The sequence below is a fragment of the Colletes gigas genome, unplaced genomic scaffold, assembly GCF_013123115.1.
Source record: "Colletes gigas isolate AHSC1104 unplaced genomic scaffold, ASM1312311v1 Colletes_gigas_Sc00089, whole genome shotgun sequence".
Lineage (NCBI taxonomy): Eukaryota > Metazoa > Arthropoda > Insecta > Hymenoptera > Colletidae > Colletes > Colletes gigas.
Window position 1 is genome coordinate 182,699 of NW_025106717.1, and position 23,477 is coordinate 206,175.

The following is a 23,477-nucleotide window of genomic DNA, read 5'->3' on the forward strand; positions in this document are numbered from 1 at the left end:
TTTCGACCTGCGAGAGACTTCTTGTTACATTCCAAGAATATTAAAGGTATTCTCAACGCTCGAAGTTCTCCTTCCGGTGTTCGAGTGCTTATAAAACGTTGTGATCCCCCTCCCCCCGAGTCAAAATTAGCCAGACTTTGCCTTACCCTCGATTCTTACGATGCAGAAAGTCTATATTTGGTCCGTACGGGACACGGATTGGGGTGATCGATTTCGACGAGGGACCATTGTGGTATAAATACCCGGAATTTTCATTATTAATCCGATTCAAGGATAATTAATAGCCATGAGATTTTTGTATTCATGGGGGATCGCTATGGTATTTGTGCGTGACAGGAATAATACGTGTGATTGCGTCAGGGTTGCTGAGAACAGCACGTGTTTATTCACAGTACATCATCCGTAATCAGCGTGGGTCACATGTTTGTTCTCATAAGCGTACCTACCACAGTCAACGTGATCATTTGTCAGCCAGGGACTTCGGGGATAGACGGTGCTCTAGAATTAGAATGACCTTCGCGAAAAGGGGATGCTCGATGAGAATCGACGACGACGACGGCGACGCGGAGCGAAAATTTTTCATCAAGAAGGACCGTCGGTCTTGTTTACCATCGACGGGAATCGAATATTGGTGCCCGATAAGCGCCTCGCGCCCACGTAAACGGCACTTGTTTGGATTCGCCGCGTTCGTTCCCCCCGCCGTTTATTAAATTTTAATTTCAGAGGCTCGCGTTATCGCCCGCGACGCGTTGCTCGGCTTGTGTTTCCCCATCAAGGCCTCACGTGTTTTCTACGACACTTTCTGGGAACCGTTTCCGGATACGAGAAAAACACGTTTCGCAACACGGGCTCCTAAAATCGACGACACGCGTATCTTTAATTTCGGCCGACGAAAATCGTCTATCGTTTGGTCGTGAAATTCATTACGACGCACACTGTGTACAGCAATGGACAAAAGTCAAAAAACTAAAGTCCATGTTTTATAAATTCTTATATCCCACAAAATGTTAATAAAGGAACGTAGATTTTAACACTATCCATAACTTTTACTGAATTTACCAATTTGTTGTGGAAAATGATGCCAGAAATTTATTGCAATTTTTGGTGCATTTTCTTAAACATGTGCCATTTACCGAAAATTTGTGTTTTTAATTTGATTTTTGCAAGTTGTGTACACTATTACGGAATCTTCCAAACTGCTAAACAATCTTTTTACAATATTAACAATTAGTCCCAATTTTTTATGTTAAATGTTTATCAACTTTGAATTGAGTTTAAAAAAATATATCAAAATATACCTCGATGATTTTTTGCATATTAATTTAGGGCACATTAAACTTTAATTTAACGCCAATTTCAGCTGCCAATTATTGCAATTACTGACACCTGCTTCGAATCAAAATCGGAATTAATCTAATAAAAAATGTTCTTTTATTTATTTACAAGATAAGAAATTATATTTATATCTATTTTATATTTTAATTAAAAAGGAATAAAGGAAAAACATTAGACAGATGCAAAGTTATGATTTTCTTCTCGAACACCCATATACTCAAAATGATCGCTACGATATTTCAGGCACTTCCTCTAAGCCAATCAAAAAACTTTTCGAACAAAAGTTACACAGCAATCACTTGACAAGAAATTGCAATAGTAGAAATTAGCAAAACAATTTTTATGCAACAAAAAATCAAGGTCGAATCAATTTTTTTTAACAAAAATGTATAATTTTTGTGCATCACTTGATGCATATTTGTAGTCTCTTTAAAAAAGTGTAAGAGGTCTTAGGTCGAAAATTGACTAGTTTAGAAGCTATCATTTTTGTTCTGAATTCCCATTTACGACCCACACTGTGCGACGCTAGGAGTCTGCACACGTTTCTGATTTATTGTTAATTATCGAGTGTGGTATATTTCTGGGAAGAGTCGTTGGAAAGTTGGATTTACAGGGGAATTAAAAAGAAGTTTAAACTTAGACTAATGTGTAAGCAAAGGTAAAAGTAGCTGAAAGTGATGTGAAATATTCACATTTTTCTGACCAGTAGACTACATTGTCAGATATTAAAATAGAAATAAATTTGTGACGGAGCATCTGTATTTTATTGATTCGAGTTTTTAAAACATAGAGTTACGTATCTATATCGTAGTGAATTTGTTTGAAATATTTTCTTATTTGTATGAATGATTGGTAACATCCGAACCGGAAGTGTTGGGGAACCTAGAACCCGAAAAGGGCACGACTTGGAGCGAAAACCTTTCGATACCTAATTTGTCTACTTTAAGGCACGTGCTTTGGGTAACATAGTTGTTACTGTAACGAAGATATCGACTCCATTTTCTTTCTTTCCAATCAAATGTAAAAATTAAACGATTAAAAGAAATTCTTAACTCTAGATGGAACAAGTCAATGTTAGTTAGTTCGATAAAAGCTATGTAATAAAATAATAATTCCACCTTTCGTTTAAAATAATCTATCAAAGTTTCCTATACACGATGGAAACCTGCTTCTTCTTGCGAAATATTCCAAGGATGTTATAGTTTTCCAAACTTCTGTTGTATTTATAGTAACACTTATCACACAGCTGTAACGGTACATTTTACTTTGCCCTGAAGTTTCAAAGCCTGCAACGCTACACCTATTCTCGTCAATATTATACTAGGAAATTATATACCTTAACCATGAAAATAAGTAAAAGTTTAAACGGTTGAAAAGAGTCGTATCGACATCAAATTATTATCGACTGCGTGCTGAGTAACGCAAACGGTGTTCTACTTTACGATTTACCTGCATTATGGAAACTGGAAAAATAAAATTCACAAATCCTATCCAAATTAATTTCCCTCAACATCACAACGTGATAATTAATTTGTTTAGATCATAGTTGATAGACCATTGTAAACTACATGACCTGAAATTTGTTTTAGTATTTATTTTTACAACCTTACTAATATTCACAAATCCTAGCAAAATTAATTTCTCTTAACATCACAATTTGAGAATTAATTTTTCTAGTTCACTGTTGGTACTACTCCATAATCTGAAATTTGTTTCAGTATATATTTTTGCAACCATACTAAAATTCACAAATCCTAGCAAAATTAATTTCCCTCAACGTCACAACGTGATAATTAATTTGTTTAGATCATAGTTGATAGACTATTGTAAACTACGTAATCTGAAATTTGTTTTAGTATTTATTTTTACACCTTACTAATAATCACAAATCCTAGCAAAATTAATTTTTCTTAACATCACAATTTGAGAATTAATTTTTCTAGTTCACTGTTGGTACTACTCCATAATCTGAAATTTGTTTCAGTATATATTTTTGCAACCATACTAAAATTCACAAATACTAGCAAAATTAATTTCCCTCAACGTCACAACGTGATAATTAATTTGTTTAGATCATAATTCATAGACCATTGTAAACTACGTAACCTGAAATTTGTTTTAGTATTTATTTTTACAACCTTACTAAAATTCACAAATCCTATCAAAATTAATTTCCCTCAGCATCACAATTTAAGAATTAATTTTTCCAGCTCAATATTGACACCATTGTAAACAACTTAAACTGAAATTTGTATCAGTACTTATTTTTACAACCTTACTAAAATTCACAAATCCTATCAAAATTAATTTCCCTCAGCATCACAATTTAAGCATTAATTTCTGTATATCCATGCTGGTCGGCCATTGTAAACTACATAACCTGAAATTAGTTTCAGTACTTATTTTTGCAACCTTACTAAAATTCACAAATCCTATCAAAATTAATTTCCCTCAGCATCACAATTTAAGAATTAATTTTTCCAGCTCAATATTGACACCATTGTAAACAACTTCAACTGAAATTTGTATCAGTATTTATTTTTGCAACGTTACTAAAATTCAGAAACCCTATTCAAATTAATTTCCCTCAACATCACAACTGGAGATTTAATTTTACTAACTCAATGTTGGTAGACCATTGTAAACTGTATAACTTGAAATTTGTTTCAGTATTTATTTTTACAACCGTACTAAAATTAATAAACTCTTATCCAAATTAATTTCCCTCAACATCACAATTTCAGAATTAATTTTTCCAGCTCAATATTGACACCATTGTAAACAACTTAAACTGAAATTTGTATCAGTACTTATTTTTACAACCTTACTGAAATTCACAAATCCTATCAAAATTAATTTCCCTCAGCATCACAATTTAAGCATTAATTTCTGTATATCCATGGTGGTCGGCCATTGTAAACTACATAACCTGAAATTAGTTTGCGTACTTATTTTTGCAACCTTACTAAAATTCACAAATCCTATCAAAATTAATTTCCCTCAACATCACAATTTAAGAATTAATTTTTCCAGCTCAATATTGACACCATTGTAAACAACTTCAACTGAAATTTGTATCAGTATTTATTTTTGCAACGTTACTAAAATTCAGAAACCCTATTCAAATTAATTTCCCTCAATATCACAACTGGAGAATTAATTTTTCCAGCTCAATGATGGGAGACCACTGTAAACTGCATAATCTCAAATTTGTTTCAGTACTTATTTTTACAACTTTCCTAAAATTAATAAACTCTTATCCAAATTAATTTCCCTCAACATCACAATTTCAGAATTAATTTTTCCAGCTCAATATTGAGAGACCTTTGTAAACAACTTAAACTGAAATTTGTATCAGTACTTATTTTTACAACCTTACTGAAATTCACAAATCCTATCAAAATTAATTTCCCTCAGCATCACAATTTAAGCATTAATTTCTGTATATCCATGGTGGTCGGCCATTGTAAACTACATAACCTGAAATTAGTTTGCGTACTTATTTTTGCAACCTTACTAAAATTCACAAATCCTATCAAAATTAATTTCCCTCAACATCACAATTTAAGAATTAATTTTTCCAGCTCAATATTGACACCATTGTAAACAACTTCAACTGAAATTTGTATCAGTATTTATTTTTGCAACGTTACTAAAATTCAGAAACCCTATTCAAATTAATTTCCCTCAATATCACAACTGGAGAATTAATTTTTCCAGCTCAATGATGGGAGACCACTGTAAACTGCATAATCTCAAATTTGTTTCAGTACTTATTTTTACAACTTTCCTAAAATTAATAAACTCTTATCCAAATTAATTTCCCTCAACATCACAATTTCAGAATTAATTTTTCCAGCTCAATATTGAGAGACCTTTGTAAACAACATAAACTGAAATTTGTTTCAGTACTTATTTTTACAACCTTACTAAAATTCACTTTCCATAAAATTAATTTTCCTCAACGTCACAATTTGAGCATTAATTTCTGTATATCCATGGTGGTCGGCCATTGTAAACTACATAACCTGAAATTAGTTTGCGTACTTATTTTTGCAACCTTACTAAAATTCACAAATCCTATCAAAATTAATTTCCCTCAGCATCACAATTTAAGAATTAATTTTTCCAGCTCAATATTGACACCATTGTAAACAACTTAAACTGAAATTTGTATCAGTATTTATTTTTACAACGTTACTAAAATTCAGAAACCCTATCCAAATTAATTTCCCTCAACATCACAACTGGAGATTTAATTTTACTAACTCAATGTTGGTAGACCATTGTAAACTGTATAACTTGAAATTTGTTTCAGTATTTATTTTTACAACCGTACTAAAATTCACAAATCCTAGCAAAATTAATTTCCCTCAACATCACAACTGGAGAATTAATTTTTCCAGCTCAATGTTGGTAGACCATTGTAAACTACATAACCTGAAATTAGTTTCAGTACTTATTTTTGCAACCTTACTAAAGTTTACAAATCTTATCAAAATTAATTTCCCTCAAAGTCACAATTATATAATTAATTTTTCCACTTCCATACTGATAAACCCTCTCGCCAAAACTGTGTAAAATTCGTTTCTGCTTGGCCCTCAGGTCCCATATTGATATCGTAAAACAAGGGTGTTCAGGGTTAAAAATGCCAACTAAAAGTACCAAGTTTGACTCAGAATTCCGATCCCCACCTGAAATAAACGTTTCACAATTTCCTGTTGTCCTATTTAATATTTAAAAAATTTGCGAACGGATGTTTTTGACGGTAGCTTCGAACGGAAACGCGTCGCGAGGTGGACGGCTCTGGTTTGTTGTTGCCAGTCGTGGCGAAGCTGCTAGATCCGGTGATGCCCGGTTATCGTATGAAAAACACTGGCGGGGCCACCGCGGTCAACCGTTTGCCGATAAACTCCGGTCATAACACAAGCTTCGATGTCAGCCTCAAAGATCTCCTCGGTCCGGTTATATCCGGAATAACGATAACTCGACCCCGTTAAAGCGGTTCCCCAGCGATTTTTCACGACTCGTCTCCTTTCTCGGATTACTCGTCGGTTAGAGCGTCTCCACGAGCAGAAGCTTCGATATCGAGGGTCAACGAGCAGCGTCGATTACGGTCCGACCGTCCCGAAGCTGCCAACGTTAACGAGAATGTTCGTTCCTCTTACAACGATACAGTTTAGGGGGTTACTAACAGATTGGGGAACGTAAAACGGTTCTTTAACCCTTCATAAGTTACGCCAATGGACGCCTTGGGCCTGTGAGACCCCAAAGAATAGTTTGAGGTATATTTAAATGCATAGATTTTCGATTTTTAGTTCACTTTCGGTATACTAAGGGTGATTGTCCTTCACCAAGGGGAATCCTCGAAGGACGCCATTGTTTCTTTATTATTATAGTATATTTAACACTTTGATTTTATTTGTGGCGCTGCTTCGCTGCGAGTAGAATCTCGGAAAATTCGTAGGAGGAGTGAAAAGGAAAGGAGGGGGCGCCGTTTCGTTCGGGCCTGTTAGTGGGACTCATCAGTAAGGCTTTCTAGCAGGCCCTTATTGGGAAGTCGTTCGAGGAACGTATATATGTATAGCAACCGAGGGGTCGGTCGAGCGCTTGTGAGAGCGCGAGCCCTCTGGTGGCGAGCATGGGAGGCGACGCCACATATTGTTTCCGTTAAAATAGTTCGATCAATTGAGTTCGTTCAGGTTCGAGTCTTATGTGATGTGTTCATTAGGGTATTTTTATTTTTATAATTATTGTTAATAATATTCTTCGTCTCAGAGGAGTTTAGTTAACGATGGAAAAATATACTGAGAATGTGATAATTGTGATTTGAAAATTTATCGGATACGATCGAACACTTGTCTGGCGCGTCTGTCCATTACTCACTGTTTCTACTTGCACCGATGTCCAAGTCGAACTCTCGACCCTTCGTCCACGCATCAAACTTTGTTACAATAACCAAATACGATTTAAAAAATGTTAAAAATCACGAACATTTTTCTTCAGATAGGTTCGATAGAAGTAATTTTACTAATCATGGTAAACGTAATTTCTCTATTCTTGGGAAACAAAAATTAAATAGACAGTGTACAAACAATTAGAGATTTACGATAAAAGTAATACACTAATGAAGAAATTGTGAAGAAACATATTGGTCAGATCAAAATAATAATTGTGCACTCATTCGACAGTGATTGCCCAATGTACAATTTGAGAGATTAAAAAAGAAATAAATCCAGTAGAAAAAAGATAAGTATGTTTTATTATCCATGTGTACATTTGTATTTATTAGACGTACATAACAAATGCTATGAATATTATGAGAACATAGTTACGTACAAAATAATAATATACGTTTCCATTTTGTAACTTATAATTAGTTCATACTTACTATTTTAGGCATTAAAAAAGTATATAAAATTTGTTTTGTAACAATCTTTCGTTTTTAAAATACGACCAACAACTGTACCGTGTATACCCCCATAGAAAAAATGAATTTTCTACTAAAAATCGTGGTTGAAAATAATTAATCTTTCTTAATAGACTGCGGATCTTTATGTAAATTTATGTTTTTATTAATAGAACTAATGAAATAGGAGTTTCGTAGAAGGTTGTCTCAACATCCAAATATAATAATTTGTATCTTATATTTCTGTATATCAAGTTATTTTATTAATATTTTTATTAGTAAAATTAATGAAATAGGAGTTTTGGAGAAGGTTGTCTCAAAATCTAAATATAATAATTTTTAAATAAATTAAAATAAAATAATTTAAAAATAATATGTTATATTTTTGTATATCAATTGCCATCGAGTAGGTTTCCGAAAATTAAAATTAAAATTATTAAGAATCGAATTTAAAATTAGTGTTCCCGAACGTATAGGATCAGGGACGTTTCGACCATTCGATATATTTATACGTTCAAATTATTATTAAACGGTTTTACATTCGCGAAGAAATCGCTATACGTAATTTCTCGCGCGTGACGCGGGGCCAGTGGTCAGTCTCGAACTCAATCTGGTTCAAGGCGGTATCGAGCGTCGTTTGCATAGAAAAATACCGTGCTCCCGTCTGAATTTTTTCCAACCGCGGGAACGGATGCACAGGCACACGCAGGGATCGAAAACTGCCGGCAGAAGATAATTCCCCGAGCAGGCTTCCTCGACGAAACGTGTTTCCTCACGTGTTGGGCGTTATGCATCGCGTTTACAACACGTGATAGCGCGGCGTCATCGTCGAGCGACATCTCCCTCCTCGTTAAAGGAACGTAAGCGCCGCCAGTCGTGGATCGCAGTCTTGGCTGTGCCATATCGAAGCACGCACAGGATTACAGAGAGCCTCCTCGTCGCACGAATACGTATTGTTCCGGTCGTACGCGAACAGTATCGAACACTCGACCATACCTCGAACAGAAGTTACGCTCGTCTCGAAACCTCCGCCGTGTTCGTTCCGTTTATACCGATTCGAAGTCGTACGCGAAGAAAATATACCCCGTCCGTTTCGAAGTTTTAATTTGGGCCACGAGGGGGAAACTATCGAGCGCGACACTCTCAGAAAGAAGTGGAATTAACCAAGGCGAACTTGCCTTCCGATTTCACGCGCGTCTCGGTACAACGGAGCACGATGGTGACACATAGCATGGACAATATTTTGAATATGCAATATTATCCGACGAACAGTCACGTTGACGCGGCAGTGCACTCGCCGTCGATGAGGAAGAGGCGTTGTTTGAACAAAGAGGTGATACTTTCTTTCTACTTGAGCGCAACCACCGGCTTTTACCATTAATTTCGTGGGGAATGTATGGTGTTCTGTGTTACCGACGGAGAAATCGATTTCTTTCTAAAATCTCCCTTTTTTACCGCGCGCAAGGAACCCCGTCGGACAGTTTGCTTTACGATTCGGATAAATATTGACGATACTCCCGAAGGTAAAACGTGGTGCAAAACAGTGCGAACATGCAATATTTATTTCTTACGCAGAGACTGTCTATAGTGTCTATCTGTTTCCGACTACGAGAAATTTACATACGTAATTATTCGGCTGTGTTTGTTACGACGAGTCGTTGGTTACTGTGCTCCACGAACAGTGTATTAATAAGGCGCTGATTCGACGCTGTTAAGAGTATCGTTAAGTTTGGAGTGCTTAGAATATCTTTGGACAGTGATCGTGTGATCTAACCACCAGAGTGTGAACAGATGTAGTTGACTCGATTTTCGTAGACGAATCTACGCATCTGGACAGGTGGAGAATTGCTGGGGGAAAAGCTGCTTGGAATTTAGAGCCGGGCAAAATTTTTCTCTAGACAAAATTTTCAAATAATAATTTGAATTTAAATTTAAAATTATTGACTTTTTTTTCACGGTCTGGTATTCGAATAAAATTTTGTCCGTCTCTATTGGAAATGCAAGGTCAAGATTATTTTATTTTTATAAAACGTTGATCGATAAAACGTTTTTTTGAATTTTTTTCTTCGAAGAAAGCGTCGACTGTTTTGGTTCGTGTTGTGCTTGCATGGGGGCGTGTGCATACGTGTATCGACGTTATATAGTAACGGGAAGCAGAGTGGGGGAACGAATTTTCTATCGGAAGCAATTTCCCGCGATCTGATTTTCCAAATCTTTGATCATGTTTGCGAAAAAACGGTTCGTTTGCGACGCGTGCTTTCTTTTCAACTTTTTATCTCCTGGACGAGTAGAATACGTTGAAATATAAAGAAAAGTGTTACTTTGCGTTGCAAATAATTCACCTGCGAATCAGAGCGTACTAAAAGTAATAGAATTTGTCTCTTCAGAATATACAGGGTGTTCGGCCACCTCTAGCAAAAATTTTAATGAGCCATAGTAGAGGCCAAAATAAGACAAAAATCAAGAATACTAATTTGTTGGTGGAAGTTTCGTTAAAAAGTTATTAACGTTTAAAGTGCCGCTCTTACTGAATTTTTTTCTCGAAAATGCGCAAGATTTCGGGGGTATGTCTATTCACCAAAAATGACTGTAATTGAACCCTACAACCGAAAATAATTTTTCCACAACGATTTGCAATTTTTTAATTTTCTCGAATAATTTCACACCTTCTCTATTTTTTTTCTCGAAAGTGGGCAGGATTTCGTGCGTATGTCTAATGACAAAAACTGATTGTAATTGACCCCCGCAACCGAAAATAATTTTTCCACAACGATTTGCAATTTTTTTTCTCCGTTGAAAAATTTAGGCACCTAATTGGATTTTCAATAAGGAATTTTTTTCTCGAAAGTGCGTACGATTTCGGAGGTATGTGTAATGATAAAAAATGATTGTAATTGATCCCCGCAACCGAAAATAATTTTTTTAAAACGATTTGAAAAATTTTTTTTCGCCGAAAAATTTCAGCACCTACTCGATTTTTTTTCTCGAAAGTAGATAGGATTTCCGAGGTATGTGTACTCACCAAAAATGATTGTAGTTGACCCCCGCAACCGAAAATAATTTTTCCAGAACGATTTGAAATTTTTGAATTTAATTGTTAATAACTTTTTAACGAAGCTTCCATCAACAAATTAGTATTCTTGATTTTCGTCTTATTTTGGCCTCTACTATCGCTCATTAAAATTTTTGCTAGAGGTGGCCGAACACCCTGTATATCATTCTGTTTCAAGATCTCTGTTTTTAAAATACAGATAACCCCACTATAACACGGTAGATAGGTTCCTAGAAAATGCCGTGTTGTGTGAAACCGTATTATATGAGACTCAGAGCAGTATAAAAAGATTAGTTAAGTTCCGAGAACTTATTAAAAACAAATATTTTTTTTTAATTCTACATAAGCAACTTAATTTTTATGAAAAAAATAAATGTATATACAACACAAAACAAAAAATATTATTTTAATTTAATGCAACCTTAATTTAATAAATTAGAATTCGTTTATATTTTTTCATGTATAACCACTATAGTTTATTATTTCTTCGCGTCATTATTTTAAGGTAAAAATCATGTTATCTAGTGCTGTAGGAGTACAGTGTTCTACGAAGGTTCTCGAAATTTTCTTATCGTGTTAAAGTAAAACCGTGTTATAGGATGCCATGTTGTAGGAGGGTTACCTGTATTTAGAACGTTTGACAGGATGAAGTATATTAAGAACAATCGATAAATAATTCATAGTTTGTGATTTTTCAATATGTTAATGTCATATATGCTTTTCTTCTGCACGTTCGTTCAGTTCTAAGAACTTATGTGTTTTTAGTTTGCATCATTTCTTCCTTAATTTTTCATCAGTTTTATCATTCAGTTTCATTATGTCGGATAGTTAGGGTAACGTTGCTGTTTTCGCATAGTTTTCTTCTTTCGTCAACAGGCATGTTTGTGTTCAGTTGGAATGTTTATTGCTTCGATTTTTTGTATTAAAATGTGTTTTAGAAAGAAATTTCTTATTTCTCATCGAATAAAATTTACCAAATTTGAGTAGGTACTCCTCTATTAAACAAAGCGCCTATCAATGAAACCTAACATCGATTCGTCGATAATTAAATTTTGACGAAGCATCTTGAAACGAAAATTATTTTACTATTTAAATTGGTCGATGTTTGTGAGAATTATAAAATTTACGCGCTCCTATGCAATTACTTGGTAGGATTGATGTTTCCACTCGCTTCCAGGTAATCGTTGTTTAACACGTTGTTGTTTATTTTGTTGCAGCAAGATCCGATGTCTCATAGGATCATCGAGAAGCGAAGAAGAGATCGCATGAACAATTGTTTGGCGGATCTCAGTAGACTCATACCGGCCGAATACTTGAAGAAAGGCAGAGGCAGGGTTGAAAAGACGGAGATCATTGAAATGGCCATTCGTCACATGAAGCATCTTCAGGGTCTTCGACAAGGTATTATTCAAAACAAAGTAATTTAACAAATCAGCTTTCCTTATAATATATCCTTAATATTTCTTCGACCCTTCTGACTCGAAGCAATTATTAAATTTTTGTCGTTTCGTTCTTCAGAAACGAAGCACTCCGCGGTGTCGTCCGCGCACACACACCCCGAGGACAGCGTGGACAGCGTCTCGCACTCCACCGTGGCATCCACCGCTGCAGAACACTATAGGCTGGGTTTCCAGGAGTGCCTAAGCGAGACCATGCACTTCCTCGTCGAGGTGGAAGGTTACTTCGCCAGGGACTCTCTGTGCGTGCAGTTGATCAACCATCTGCAGCAGCACTGCGAGAAGATCTTGGCTACTAGTAAGTACTCGTTGTCTTTAAGAAATCAAGAAGAACCCAAATCTCTTATCCTTACACTTTGAAAACCTCCGGGCAATATTATTGGAATTCGGGAAACCCTGAGGATGTAGGATCCTCTCAGCTCTTAGAAACCATGCTTGCAAAGACAAATGAGTCGTCAACAGAGAATTACATTAAACTTAGAACACAAAGAAAAATTGTAATGTGAGATTCTAGAGGCCAAAATAAGACGAAAATCAAGAGTACCAATTTGTTGATCGAGGCTCCGTTAAGAAGTAATTAACGTTTGGAGTTGCGCCTGTAGAACGGCAATCTGCGTACAGCTGCGCGCGCGCGACAGTGGCTCTCACTCAGCGTGAGAAACTCTACTTTAATCGTTAATTTGCTTTGATTTGCCGTTTAAATGCCTTATTTTGGCCTCTAGAATCATCCATTAAAATTTTGTTCCTGTACTTACACAGTGCTCACGATAAAGCTTGCCTGAATCAAATAAAAATGTTACGAACATACCAAGGAGATAGAATTGCTCCCCTTCTAGTCACTGTTATGAACTTGCTGTGAGAGATTCGAAGAGTTTAGCTTCTTAGCCTTGAAGATCCAGAACGATGACGATTACGGGAATGTTTGTAATTTCCAGGTGACAGACTGGGCTTTCCCCATCCGGAGATGCCGACGTCGAACGGGACCGCGAACGGCAACGGTTACGCTCACACCAGCATTCCCACGATGTGTCAGCCCAACGGGCACTCTGACCACGGTTCCAGCTCGGGCGTGAGCTCGTTCGGGGACCCGGAGCGTCCCATGCGCTCCGCGATCATCCCGCCGCCTACGATCGTCAGCGACGACAGCAACCACAGCACCCATTCGCATAGCACGCCGCCCGCGACCAGCTGCAAGCCATCCAACTACAAGTTCAAGAGCTCGATCAAGCAAAGGTTCTCCGCGGAGAGGATAAAGTCCAGCCCGCCGCCAGCCACCGGCTCCGAGAAGCCATCCTCCTCCCACGGCGTGCCCATCTTTGCTCTTCACGACGGCGGCGCTTTCTACGTACCTCTGACTGTGGAGGCGTCCCTGCTCAGGCCTCATCTCAACTTCATCCCGGACACCGGGCCCGACACGGTCCTCCATCCCGTGACGATATCGGTGAACTTCAATCAGTCGACGCCGCCCGCGTGGTCGAACCATCACAGTCCCACGCATCAATAGCAGACCCAAGACGAGAACGCGTGAAGCATTCTTTGAACGTGGCTCGATGTCGAGGTAGGCTCCGTCCACGCGTGTGTTCCTAGACTCGGTGGACGACGGTGACTCGACGACCTATCTCGATCCACTCGGTGGAAACACAAGCGGGGAACGTGGTTCGACGTAATACGCAGTGGACAACTGAGGTGTTCTTCGAACAACAAGGTGTTCATGCCCCATCGCGCTAGAATCGTGTACAGCGATGATTCGCTAGTTGAACGCTTCCGTCTTGGAACCAGTGCAGCGGTGAAAGACGTTCGAGAGAGGATGACAGCGACGATTTGTGTATAAGACAATGCTGTCGTTTCGCCCCCGCTGTGCGAAAGATGAACGCGCGATGTTCATTTAAAGAATCATTACTGCACGGAGATGTGAAAGTTGCCTCTGAGCGATGATCAACCTACGTGTCCGTATTTTCGGTACACAAACTATGTTCAATCGTGTCGCGTTCCATCGCCCGATTCCTGGGAGTCTGAATCGTGTCCAGAGGCAGTCTCTCAGACGTCACGAGTACGCGTACGCTGATTCTGACCAAGTATTTCAGTCGGTTAGACCGCCTCTTCGACGGGGACCAGTCACGCTGTTCCCGCCCGCAAGGGGATAGTGATTTAATTTTCTTTCTGGTTCTTTAGTACGTAATATCCGAGAGACACTCCCGCCGTCTTAGTAGTTCCGTTATAAGGGAGATCGAGAGTCCTTCCGTCGAAGGGATCTATCGATGTTAAACGTCTGTATCGCGTCGATCGAGAATTTATGACAACGATCCTTACTGTTCCCTTGCGTTTCGACCGCTACGGTAGGCCCTCGTAAAGTGCATTCGTGGAGAAACGTTCGAGTAATAATATAAATGATCCTACCAAAATGGCGAGGGACGGTAGGGAGAAAGAAAGATCAGTTTTTTAAACGAAGAGGAGCAGTACTATTAAGTAGCGTGGGGTCCATCGCTTCCCGTACTCGCCGCCAGAGGGACCGTTCCTCTCGCAAGCACTCGACCGACCTTCCGTCTGTGTATATACGCTCCTCAACCGACTCCCAATATCCTAGAATGGGAGTTTCCCATTCTCCTTTCCTCACTATCTCATCGACAGGACTCCCACAGTAGAATCTGGACGATGTTAACAAATTTTTATATAGCCGTTAGCGTATGGACGAAGCTTTTTAGGGCTGATCTTCCTCTTTCCCTACCATTCTGATTCGACGAGAAGGGTTCGCCTGGCCAGGTCTTTCGTTCTCCCTATAATGCAAAGAACAACGGGGGGCGTCGAGGATGTTTTTGTATATTTACCGAGGCTGTGGGTTGTCTTAGCATTTACGAGGTTCGAGAGAAAGAGCGATAGAGGTCGTAGATAGAGTATTAGGGCGTTGGAGCCCCGGGTTGCTTTAGCTTCGGTGTGCCCTTCTTTTTCTTTCGTGGATATTATCGCAGTCGAGTCCCGTTCCTTCTGTTTCTTTCATTTTCTTTCTCGCCGCGAACGTTTTACCATCGTGTCGTTTCATCTTCCTCTATCCGTTCGGTCTGTCTCTCCGTGCTTCACCTTTTTATTCTTTCTTTTCTTTTTTTTTCGTCGATCGACGAAGCTGCAGGCATCCGAAAACTATAGTAGGTTCCGTCGTCAACGTTTGCCAATTAGTATTAAGGACGAGTTTTCTCAACCTTTCCGCCCTCACGAACGACCTTGACTTGGAGTTTCTCCAAATTCTATTTTTTTCTTTTTTTTTTCTTCTTCCTTCCCTTTCCTTTGTTCGAAGCGTAAGGTAGCCGACAAAAGTGCCTACACAGTTTCATTCACGAGGAAAGCGTTTAGTTTCTGCGAGTAATCGTCGCGTTCGATCGCGACGAGGATCGAGTCTGCACGAGACACCCCGGGTAAACGGGCCTCGGCAATTAACGACTGACCAAGACCTGCATTACACTAAATTCTTGTAAGATCGTTGCATTAAATATATATTTGTACATACCACGTCTAGTTGTAATGTTAACGAAGAATTTATACGGAATAAATTATATTTACCATAATTGTCTACCACGCGTCTCTGCACCCACAGTTTCCGTTGGATCGGTTAGTATAACAAATGAAATGTCACAAGCTTCGTCCCTTGTATCGTTGCAATTTTTATCTTTTAGGTTCTCGCAAGCTTTCCTGCTAGATTGTTATCAAGTTATTTCAGTCGCTTCGTGGAGATTTATCATCTCCGTTACACGCAATCGACGATGATTCAGGTTACTGTTACCACAGCAGGAAAGTATAATTTTTTCACTTTATTATCATAAGATACTTTTTACGAGCTAACTAATCATACTCCATTACTCGACACAGGTATTATATCTGTTATTTAACAAATCTGGAATACCGATTTCTCGAAACGAATATTTTCCAAGATGGCTGACATTTATGCTCAATTTTTGTAAACCCTATTATTCACAACAATTCGGTTCTAGGAATCGATCCTTTTAATTAGCGAAAAGATCAGTCGAACGTTGGTCTTTCTTCTCCAGGAATTCGAAGGACCAATCACACTCCATAAACCCCCAAACAATAGTACGGTCGTCGCGAAGAATTCGAAAGTCGAGCCGCCACAGTCGACCCACGATCGTGACGAGCAAAAGACGATATTCGCAGAACGAATCGTGACAAGTTTTACAATTCGTTCGTGACGGAGCGACTTCAATCGTACGTTTATTATTTTATCATCATTATAAACGATCACGCGTATCTGTCAACGCGAAAGTGAATGGATTGCGTGCACTTCCTAGTTTTCTTTCACTTATCTTAAAAGTGAACGTGCACCTTAATGCTTTTTGTTCATCTTCTCCGGCGAAAGTGTACTTTCTCTGTTCGTCGTTAGCGAATTATTATTTAGTCTGAATATTCATGGTATGATTTCATTTTCGTTACTCGCGCGAATTAAAACAGTTTTCCATATTGTTTTTCAAATTGTTTGTATTTTAACGATCGTTTTATCGCCAAGTAAGCAGAATTATCTAGATTGGTTCTGATTATTAAATGAATTATGATTGGTATATTTAAAAACGTATTATTTAAAGCATACTTTCGTTGCTTGTTGTTAATGATTATTTAAAAGTAGGTGGTTAAATAACTGTGCAGATAGGATACTTGGTTTCTAACAAAAAATTCCGAATTTATTTAAAATAAATACTCTTGTAAATCATATGCTTTCCACTGGCGAAAGATTGAGGCTTTTTTTTAATTTTGTTTAATTTCTAAACAAGATAACAAAATACGAAATAGATATAGGATTTTAGTCGTTGGATATTTTTGCGTCGATGAAAACTCGCACCTTACTTAGATTGTTGAGAACTTCTCAACAATTCAATCCCCATTCCTCGAGTGTAACTTTGCTAGAACCGTAATGGTACTGGGGTAAAGTAAACGCAACAAGGAGTGCAATTAAAATTTTTTTTTTATTACATCAACATAATACTGACTAAGGGTCAAAACAATCGTAGAACGCGTCTATTTGGGGGCAGTCGAGATTAACACAGGCGACTCGCGATCGAGAACATCGACGTTTTCGCGAGGAACGGGTTCACCGCGAGTCGCGAAACGGATGGGGGGACGGGACACGGTCTAATGTTCCCTAACTAGAGATAAATACTTTGTTTAAACGAGTAATAAAATTATACTGCTGGCGAGGCAACCAAAAAGTCTTGAACGAAATCAGCCATTAACGAATCGTTCGGAAATTAGTCTGATTAAAAATTGTCGGGGATGCGCGGCAGCGGCGAGAGTCGTCCATTTTCTTTTTCTCTTGTTTCCGGTTGGCTGGGTCGGTTGCTAATATATCGCGCGGGAAGGAGGAACGGGCGATCGTTTCCGGTGTTCACGCATCGAGGTGAGGGAATGTTTTGAACGCATCGAGCATAGTGTGTGTGTCATAGTGATCGCGTGTGGTCCTGGCCGCTGCCTAGTGTCTCGTATCGCGCGTGACAGATCGTCGTCACGACATCCCGTCTTGGTGTCGTTCGGTGTACATGTATATATTAATTGAAAAACCTAACTACACAGAGTCCAAGGGAACTGAGTATTACCTGTAATTGGACACATATTCGTCAATGTAAGAATGATTTGTAACAACGTAAGAATCCACCTAGCATATGTGGGGCGTGCGCGGGGCATGGGTGAACTGAATGTGCAGATTCGGATAGATGCGCGGATTCAATACTATCGGATAATGTAACGGGGGTAAGCACAACATCTTTTCACGTTTTGTATTAATAGTTGAGTATGAATTTAATGGAGCAGCCGCGGCGTACTGCATCCTGGATGAGGATCCCTTCGCGGATACGCTCGTCGGGCGCCAGCCAGCGGACTGCGAGCTTCCGAGAAAGCTTGATGGTTACTTTTTCTTCTGGGCTTTCTCCGCGGCCTTTGTGACTTTACCCTGGGTATCTTTGAAGGTCACGCTCTGCGAACAATTCGATTTTATTAAAATACGATGGGATCAACTTATTGGAATTTAGGAAAAGACATTTTGTTGTATGACAACGTTTGACTAATGAAAGTAATAAATTTTTTGGATCACACAGTGTAAATAGTACATTATGGTGTACCATTTGGTTTACACTGTGCAATCCAAATAGTTTACTCCCATACATGGAATAGTGTTGCAAAGATTGCACATAAAATTACTTTGGTTGAATTCTGTTTGTCCAAATGGTTAGTTGTAATTTGCAATTTGACATGTTACTTGTTCGTTAATATTAAAAAAGAAATCAAAACCGTTTTGCAAATTGGAGTAAAACAATATAAATGGTACGCTATTTGGTGCACTACCAAAATGGTACACCACTATGTTATTCCATTTGGCACATTACTTTTGCGTTAATATTAAAAAAGAAAATGAAACCGTTTTTTTTAATTGGAGTAACACAGTGTAAATGGTACTCTATTTGGTGCATCACCAAAATGGTACACCACGATATTACACCATGATGTACCATTTATATTTCGTTTGATGCACCACCAAAATGGTATATCGCAATATTACACCATGGTGTACCATTTATATTTTATTTCGTGCAGTACCAAAATGGTACACCACGATATTACACCATGGTGTACCATTTATATTCCATTTGGTACACCACAATATTAAACCATTTAGCATATTACTTGTTCGTTATTATTAAAACAGAAAGCAAAATCGTTTTGTAAATGGGAATAAAACAGTGTAAATAATACACTATTTGATACACCTCTAAAATGGTACACCACAATATTATACCACGGTATATCATTTACACTTCTATTTATAAAATGATTTTGCATTCTTTTTTATAATTAACGAACAAGTAATATGCCAAACTTCGAATCACAATTAACCTCTTTTGAACAAATAGAATTCCATTGAATTGTATGTGTAACCTTTGCAACACTATTCCATGTACATGAATAAACTATCTTCATATACTGTTCAAAATACCATATGATATTTAGCTATATTTGTTGGTATAAATTCGTGTAGGCAATTTATACCAATTAAAGTATAATTAAGATTACTGATAGCCTCCTGAGGAATTCAGCTTGTTATTCTCGCTAACAACAAAGGAATCAGAAAACGAAGACGAAGAGAGAAACACAAAACAACAAGAAAAATACAAGATTTAACTTTTGGAACATGCAAACCCCGAAAGTTTATATCCACAGAGGAGACTGGAACCGAATTCTGCTAGAATCTACATCTCTTGGTATAAATTTGTGTAGGCAATTCATATCAATTAAGATATAATTAAGATTGCTGATAGCCTCCTAAAGAATTCAGTTTGTTATTCTCTCCAACAACAAAGGAATCAGAAAACGGAAACGAAGAGGGAAATACAACACAACAAGAAAATTACAAGATTTAAATGTTGAAGCTTGCAAATCTCAAAAGTGTACATGCACAGAGGAGATTGGGACCGAATTCTGCTAGAATCTACATCTCTTGGTATAAATTTGTGTAGGCAATTCATATCAATTAAGATATAATTAAGATTGCTGATAGCCTCCTAAAGAATTCAGTTTGTTATTCTCTCCAACAACAAAAGAATCAGAAAACGGAAACGAAGAGGGAAATACAAAACAACAAGAAAATTACAAGATTTAACTGTTGAAGCTTGCAAATCTCGAAAGTGTACATGCACAGAGGAGATTGGGACCGAATTCTGCTACAATCTACATCTCTTGGTATAAATTTGTGTAGGCAATTCATATCAATTAAGATATAATTAAGATTGCTGATAGCCTCCTAAAGAATTCAGTTTGTTATTCTCTCCAACAACAAAGGAATCAGAAAGCGGCAACGAAGAGAGAAATACAAAACAACAAGAAAATTACAAGATTTAACTGTGGAAGCTTGGCAAATCTCAAAAGTGTACATGCACAGAGGAGATTGGGATCGAATTCTGCTAGAATCTACATCTCTTGGTATAAATTTGTGTAGGCAATTCATATCAATTAAGATATAATTAAGATTGCTGATAGCCTCCTAAAGAATTCAGTTTGTTATTCTCTCCAACAACAAAAGAATCAGAAAACGGAAACGAAGAGGGAAATACAAAACAACAAGAAAATTACAAGATTTAACTGTTGAAGCTTGCAAATCTCGAAAGTGTACATGCACAGAGGAGATTGGGACCGAATTCTGCTACAATCTACATCTCTTGGTATAAATTTGTGTAGGCAATTCATATCAATTAAGATATAATTAAGATTGCTGATAGCCTCCTAAAGAATTCAGTTTGTTATTCTCTCCAACAACAAAGGAATCAGAAAGCGGCAACGAAGAGAGAAATACAAAACAACAAGAAAATTACAAGATTTAAATGTTGAAGCTTGCAAATCTCAAAAGTGTACATGCACAGAGGAGATTGGGACCGAATTCTGCTACAATCTACATCTCTTGGTATAAATTTGTGTAGGCAATTCATATCAATTAAGATATAATTAAGATTGCTGATAGCCTCCTAAAGAATTCAGTTTGTTATTCTCTCCAACAACAAAGGAATCAGAAAGCGGGCAACGAAGAGAGAAATACAAAACAACAAGAAAATTACAAGATTTAACTGTGGAAGCTTGGCAAATCTCAAAAGTGTACATGCACAGAGGAGATTGGGATCGAATTCTGCTAGAATCTACATCTCTTGGTATAAATTTGTGTAGGCAATTCATATCAATTAAGATATAATTAAGATTGCTGATAGCCTCCTAAAGAATTCAGTTTGTTATTCTCTCCAACAACAAAAGAATCAGAAAACGGAAACGAAGAGGGAAATACAAAACAACAAGAAAATTACAAGATTTAACTGTTGAAGCTTGCAAATCTCGAAAGTGTACATGCACAGAGGAGATTGGGACCGAATTCTGCTACAATCTACATCTCTTGGTATAAATTTGTGTAGGCAATTCATATCAATTAAGATATAATTAAGATTGCTGATAGCCTCCTAAAGAATTCAGTTTGTTATTCTCTCCAACAACAAAGGAATCAGAAAGCGGCAACGAAGAGAGAAATACAAAACAACAAGAAAATTACAAGATTTAACTGTGGAAGCTTGGCAAATCTCAAAAGTGTACATGCACAGAGGAGATTGGGATCGAATTCTGCTAGAATCTACATCTCTTGGTATAAATTTGTGTAGGCAATTCATATCAATTAAGATATAATTAAGATTGCTGATAGCCTCCTAAAGAATTCAGTTTGTTATTCTCTCCAACAACAAAGGAATCAGAAAGCGGCAACGAAGAGAGAAATACAAAACAACAAGAAAATTACAAGATTTAACTGTGGAAGCTTGGCAAATCTCAAAAGTGTACATGCACAGAGGAGATTGGGATCGAATTCTGCTAGAATCTACATCTCTTGGTATAAATTTGTGTAGGCAATTCATATCAATTAAGATATAATTAAGATTGCTGATAGCCTCCTAAAGAATTCAGTTTGTTATTCTCTCCAACAACAAAAGAATCAGAAAACGGAAACGAAGAGGGAAATACAAAACAACAAGAAAATTACAAGATTTAACTGTTGAAGCTTGCAAATCTCGAAAGTGTACATGCACAGAGGAGATTGGGACCGAATTCTGCTACAATCTACATCTCTTGGTATAAATTTGTGTAGGCAATTCATATCAATTAAGATATAATTAAGATTGCTGATAGCCTCCTAAAGAATTCAGTTGTTATTCTCTCCAACAACAAAGGAATCAGAAAGCGGCAACGAAGAGAGAAATACAAAACAACAAGAAAATTACAAGATTTAAATGTTGAAGCTTGCAAATCTCAAAAGTGTACATGCACAGAGGAGATTGGGACCGAATTCTGCTACAATCTACATCTCTTGGTATAAATTTGTGTAGGCAATTCATATCAATTAAGATATAATTAAGATTGCTGATAGCCTCCTAAAGAATTCAGTTTGTTATTCTCTCCAACAACAAAGGAATCAGAAAGCGGCAACGAAGAGAGAAATACAAAACAACAAGAAAATTACAAGATTTAACTGTGGAAGCTTGGCAAATCTCAAAAGTGTACATGCACAGAGGAGATTGGGATCGAATTCTGCTAGAATCTACATCTCTTGGTATAAATTTGTGTAGGCAATTCATATCAATTAAGATATAATTAAGATTGCTGATAGCCTCCTAAAGAATTCAGTTTGTTATTCTCTCCAACAACAAAAGAATCAGAAAACGGAAACGAAGAGGGAAATACAAAACAACAAGAAAATTACAAGATTTAACTGTTGAAGCTTGCAAATCTCGAAAGTGTACATGCACAGAGGAGATTGGGACCGAATTCTGCTACAATCTACATCTCTTGGTATAAATTTGTGTAGGCAATTCATATCAATTAAGATATAATTAAGATTGCTGATAGCCTCCTAAAGAATTCAGTTTGTTATTCTCTCCAACAACAAGGAATCAGAAAGCGGGCAACGAAGAAGAGAGAAATACAAAACAACAAGAAAATTACAAGATTTAACTGTGGAAGCTTGGCAAATCTCAAAAGTGTACATGCACAGAGGAGATTGGGATCGAATTCTGCTAGAATCTACATCTCTTGGTATAAATTTGTGTAGGCAATTCATATCAATTAAGATATAATTAAGATTGCTGATAGCCTCCTAAAGAATTCAGTTTGTTATTCTCTCCAACAACAAAGGAATCAGAAAGCGGCAACGAAGAGAGAAATACAAAACAACAAGAAAATTACAAGATTTAACTGTGGAAGCTTGGCAAATCTCAAAAGTGTACATGCACAGAGGAGATTGGGATCGAATTCTGCTAGAATCTACATCTCTTGGTATAAATTTGTGTAGGCAATTCATATCAATTAAGATATAATTAAGATTGCTGATAGCCTCCTAAAGAATTCAGTTTGTTATTCTCTCCAACAACAAAAGAATCAGAAAACGGAAACGAAGAGGGAAATACAAAAACAACAAGAAAATTACAAGATTTAACTGTTGAAGCTTGCAAATCTCGAAAGTGTACATGCACAGAGGAGATTGGGACCGAATTCTGCTACAATCTACATCTCTTGGTATAAATTTGTGTAGGCAATTCATATCAATTAAGATATAATTAAGATTGCTGATAGCCTCCTAAAGAATTCAGTTTGTTATTCTCTCCAACAACAAAGGAATCAGAAAGCGGGCAACGAAGAGAGAAATACAAAACAA

General features: G+C 37.3%; 1 protein-coding gene across 5 annotated transcripts in view; it reads left to right on the plus strand.

The window, feature by feature from the left end:
* Positions 1 to 15,785, plus strand: part of LOC122404010 (transcription factor cwo) — a 98,854-nt gene extending 83,069 nt beyond the window's left edge. For 2 of the 5 annotated variants that reach the window (XM_043407857.1, XM_043407859.1), the window contains 3 exons: positions 12,014 to 12,197; positions 12,315 to 12,551; positions 13,189 to 15,785. In XM_043407857.1, coding sequence (XP_043263792.1) covers positions 12,014 to 12,197; positions 12,315 to 12,551; positions 13,189 to 13,757 — 990 coding nt within the window. In that variant the 3' untranslated portion in view covers positions 13,758 to 15,785. Of the gene's footprint in view, positions 1 to 8,320; positions 9,078 to 9,118; positions 9,582 to 9,820; positions 10,110 to 12,013; positions 12,198 to 12,314; positions 12,552 to 13,188 lie in introns of those variants that run through there. The other 3 variants (XM_043407858.1, XM_043407860.1, XM_043407861.1) reach the window with 3 other exon arrangements.
* Positions 15,786 to 23,477: the final 7,692 nt, after the last annotated feature.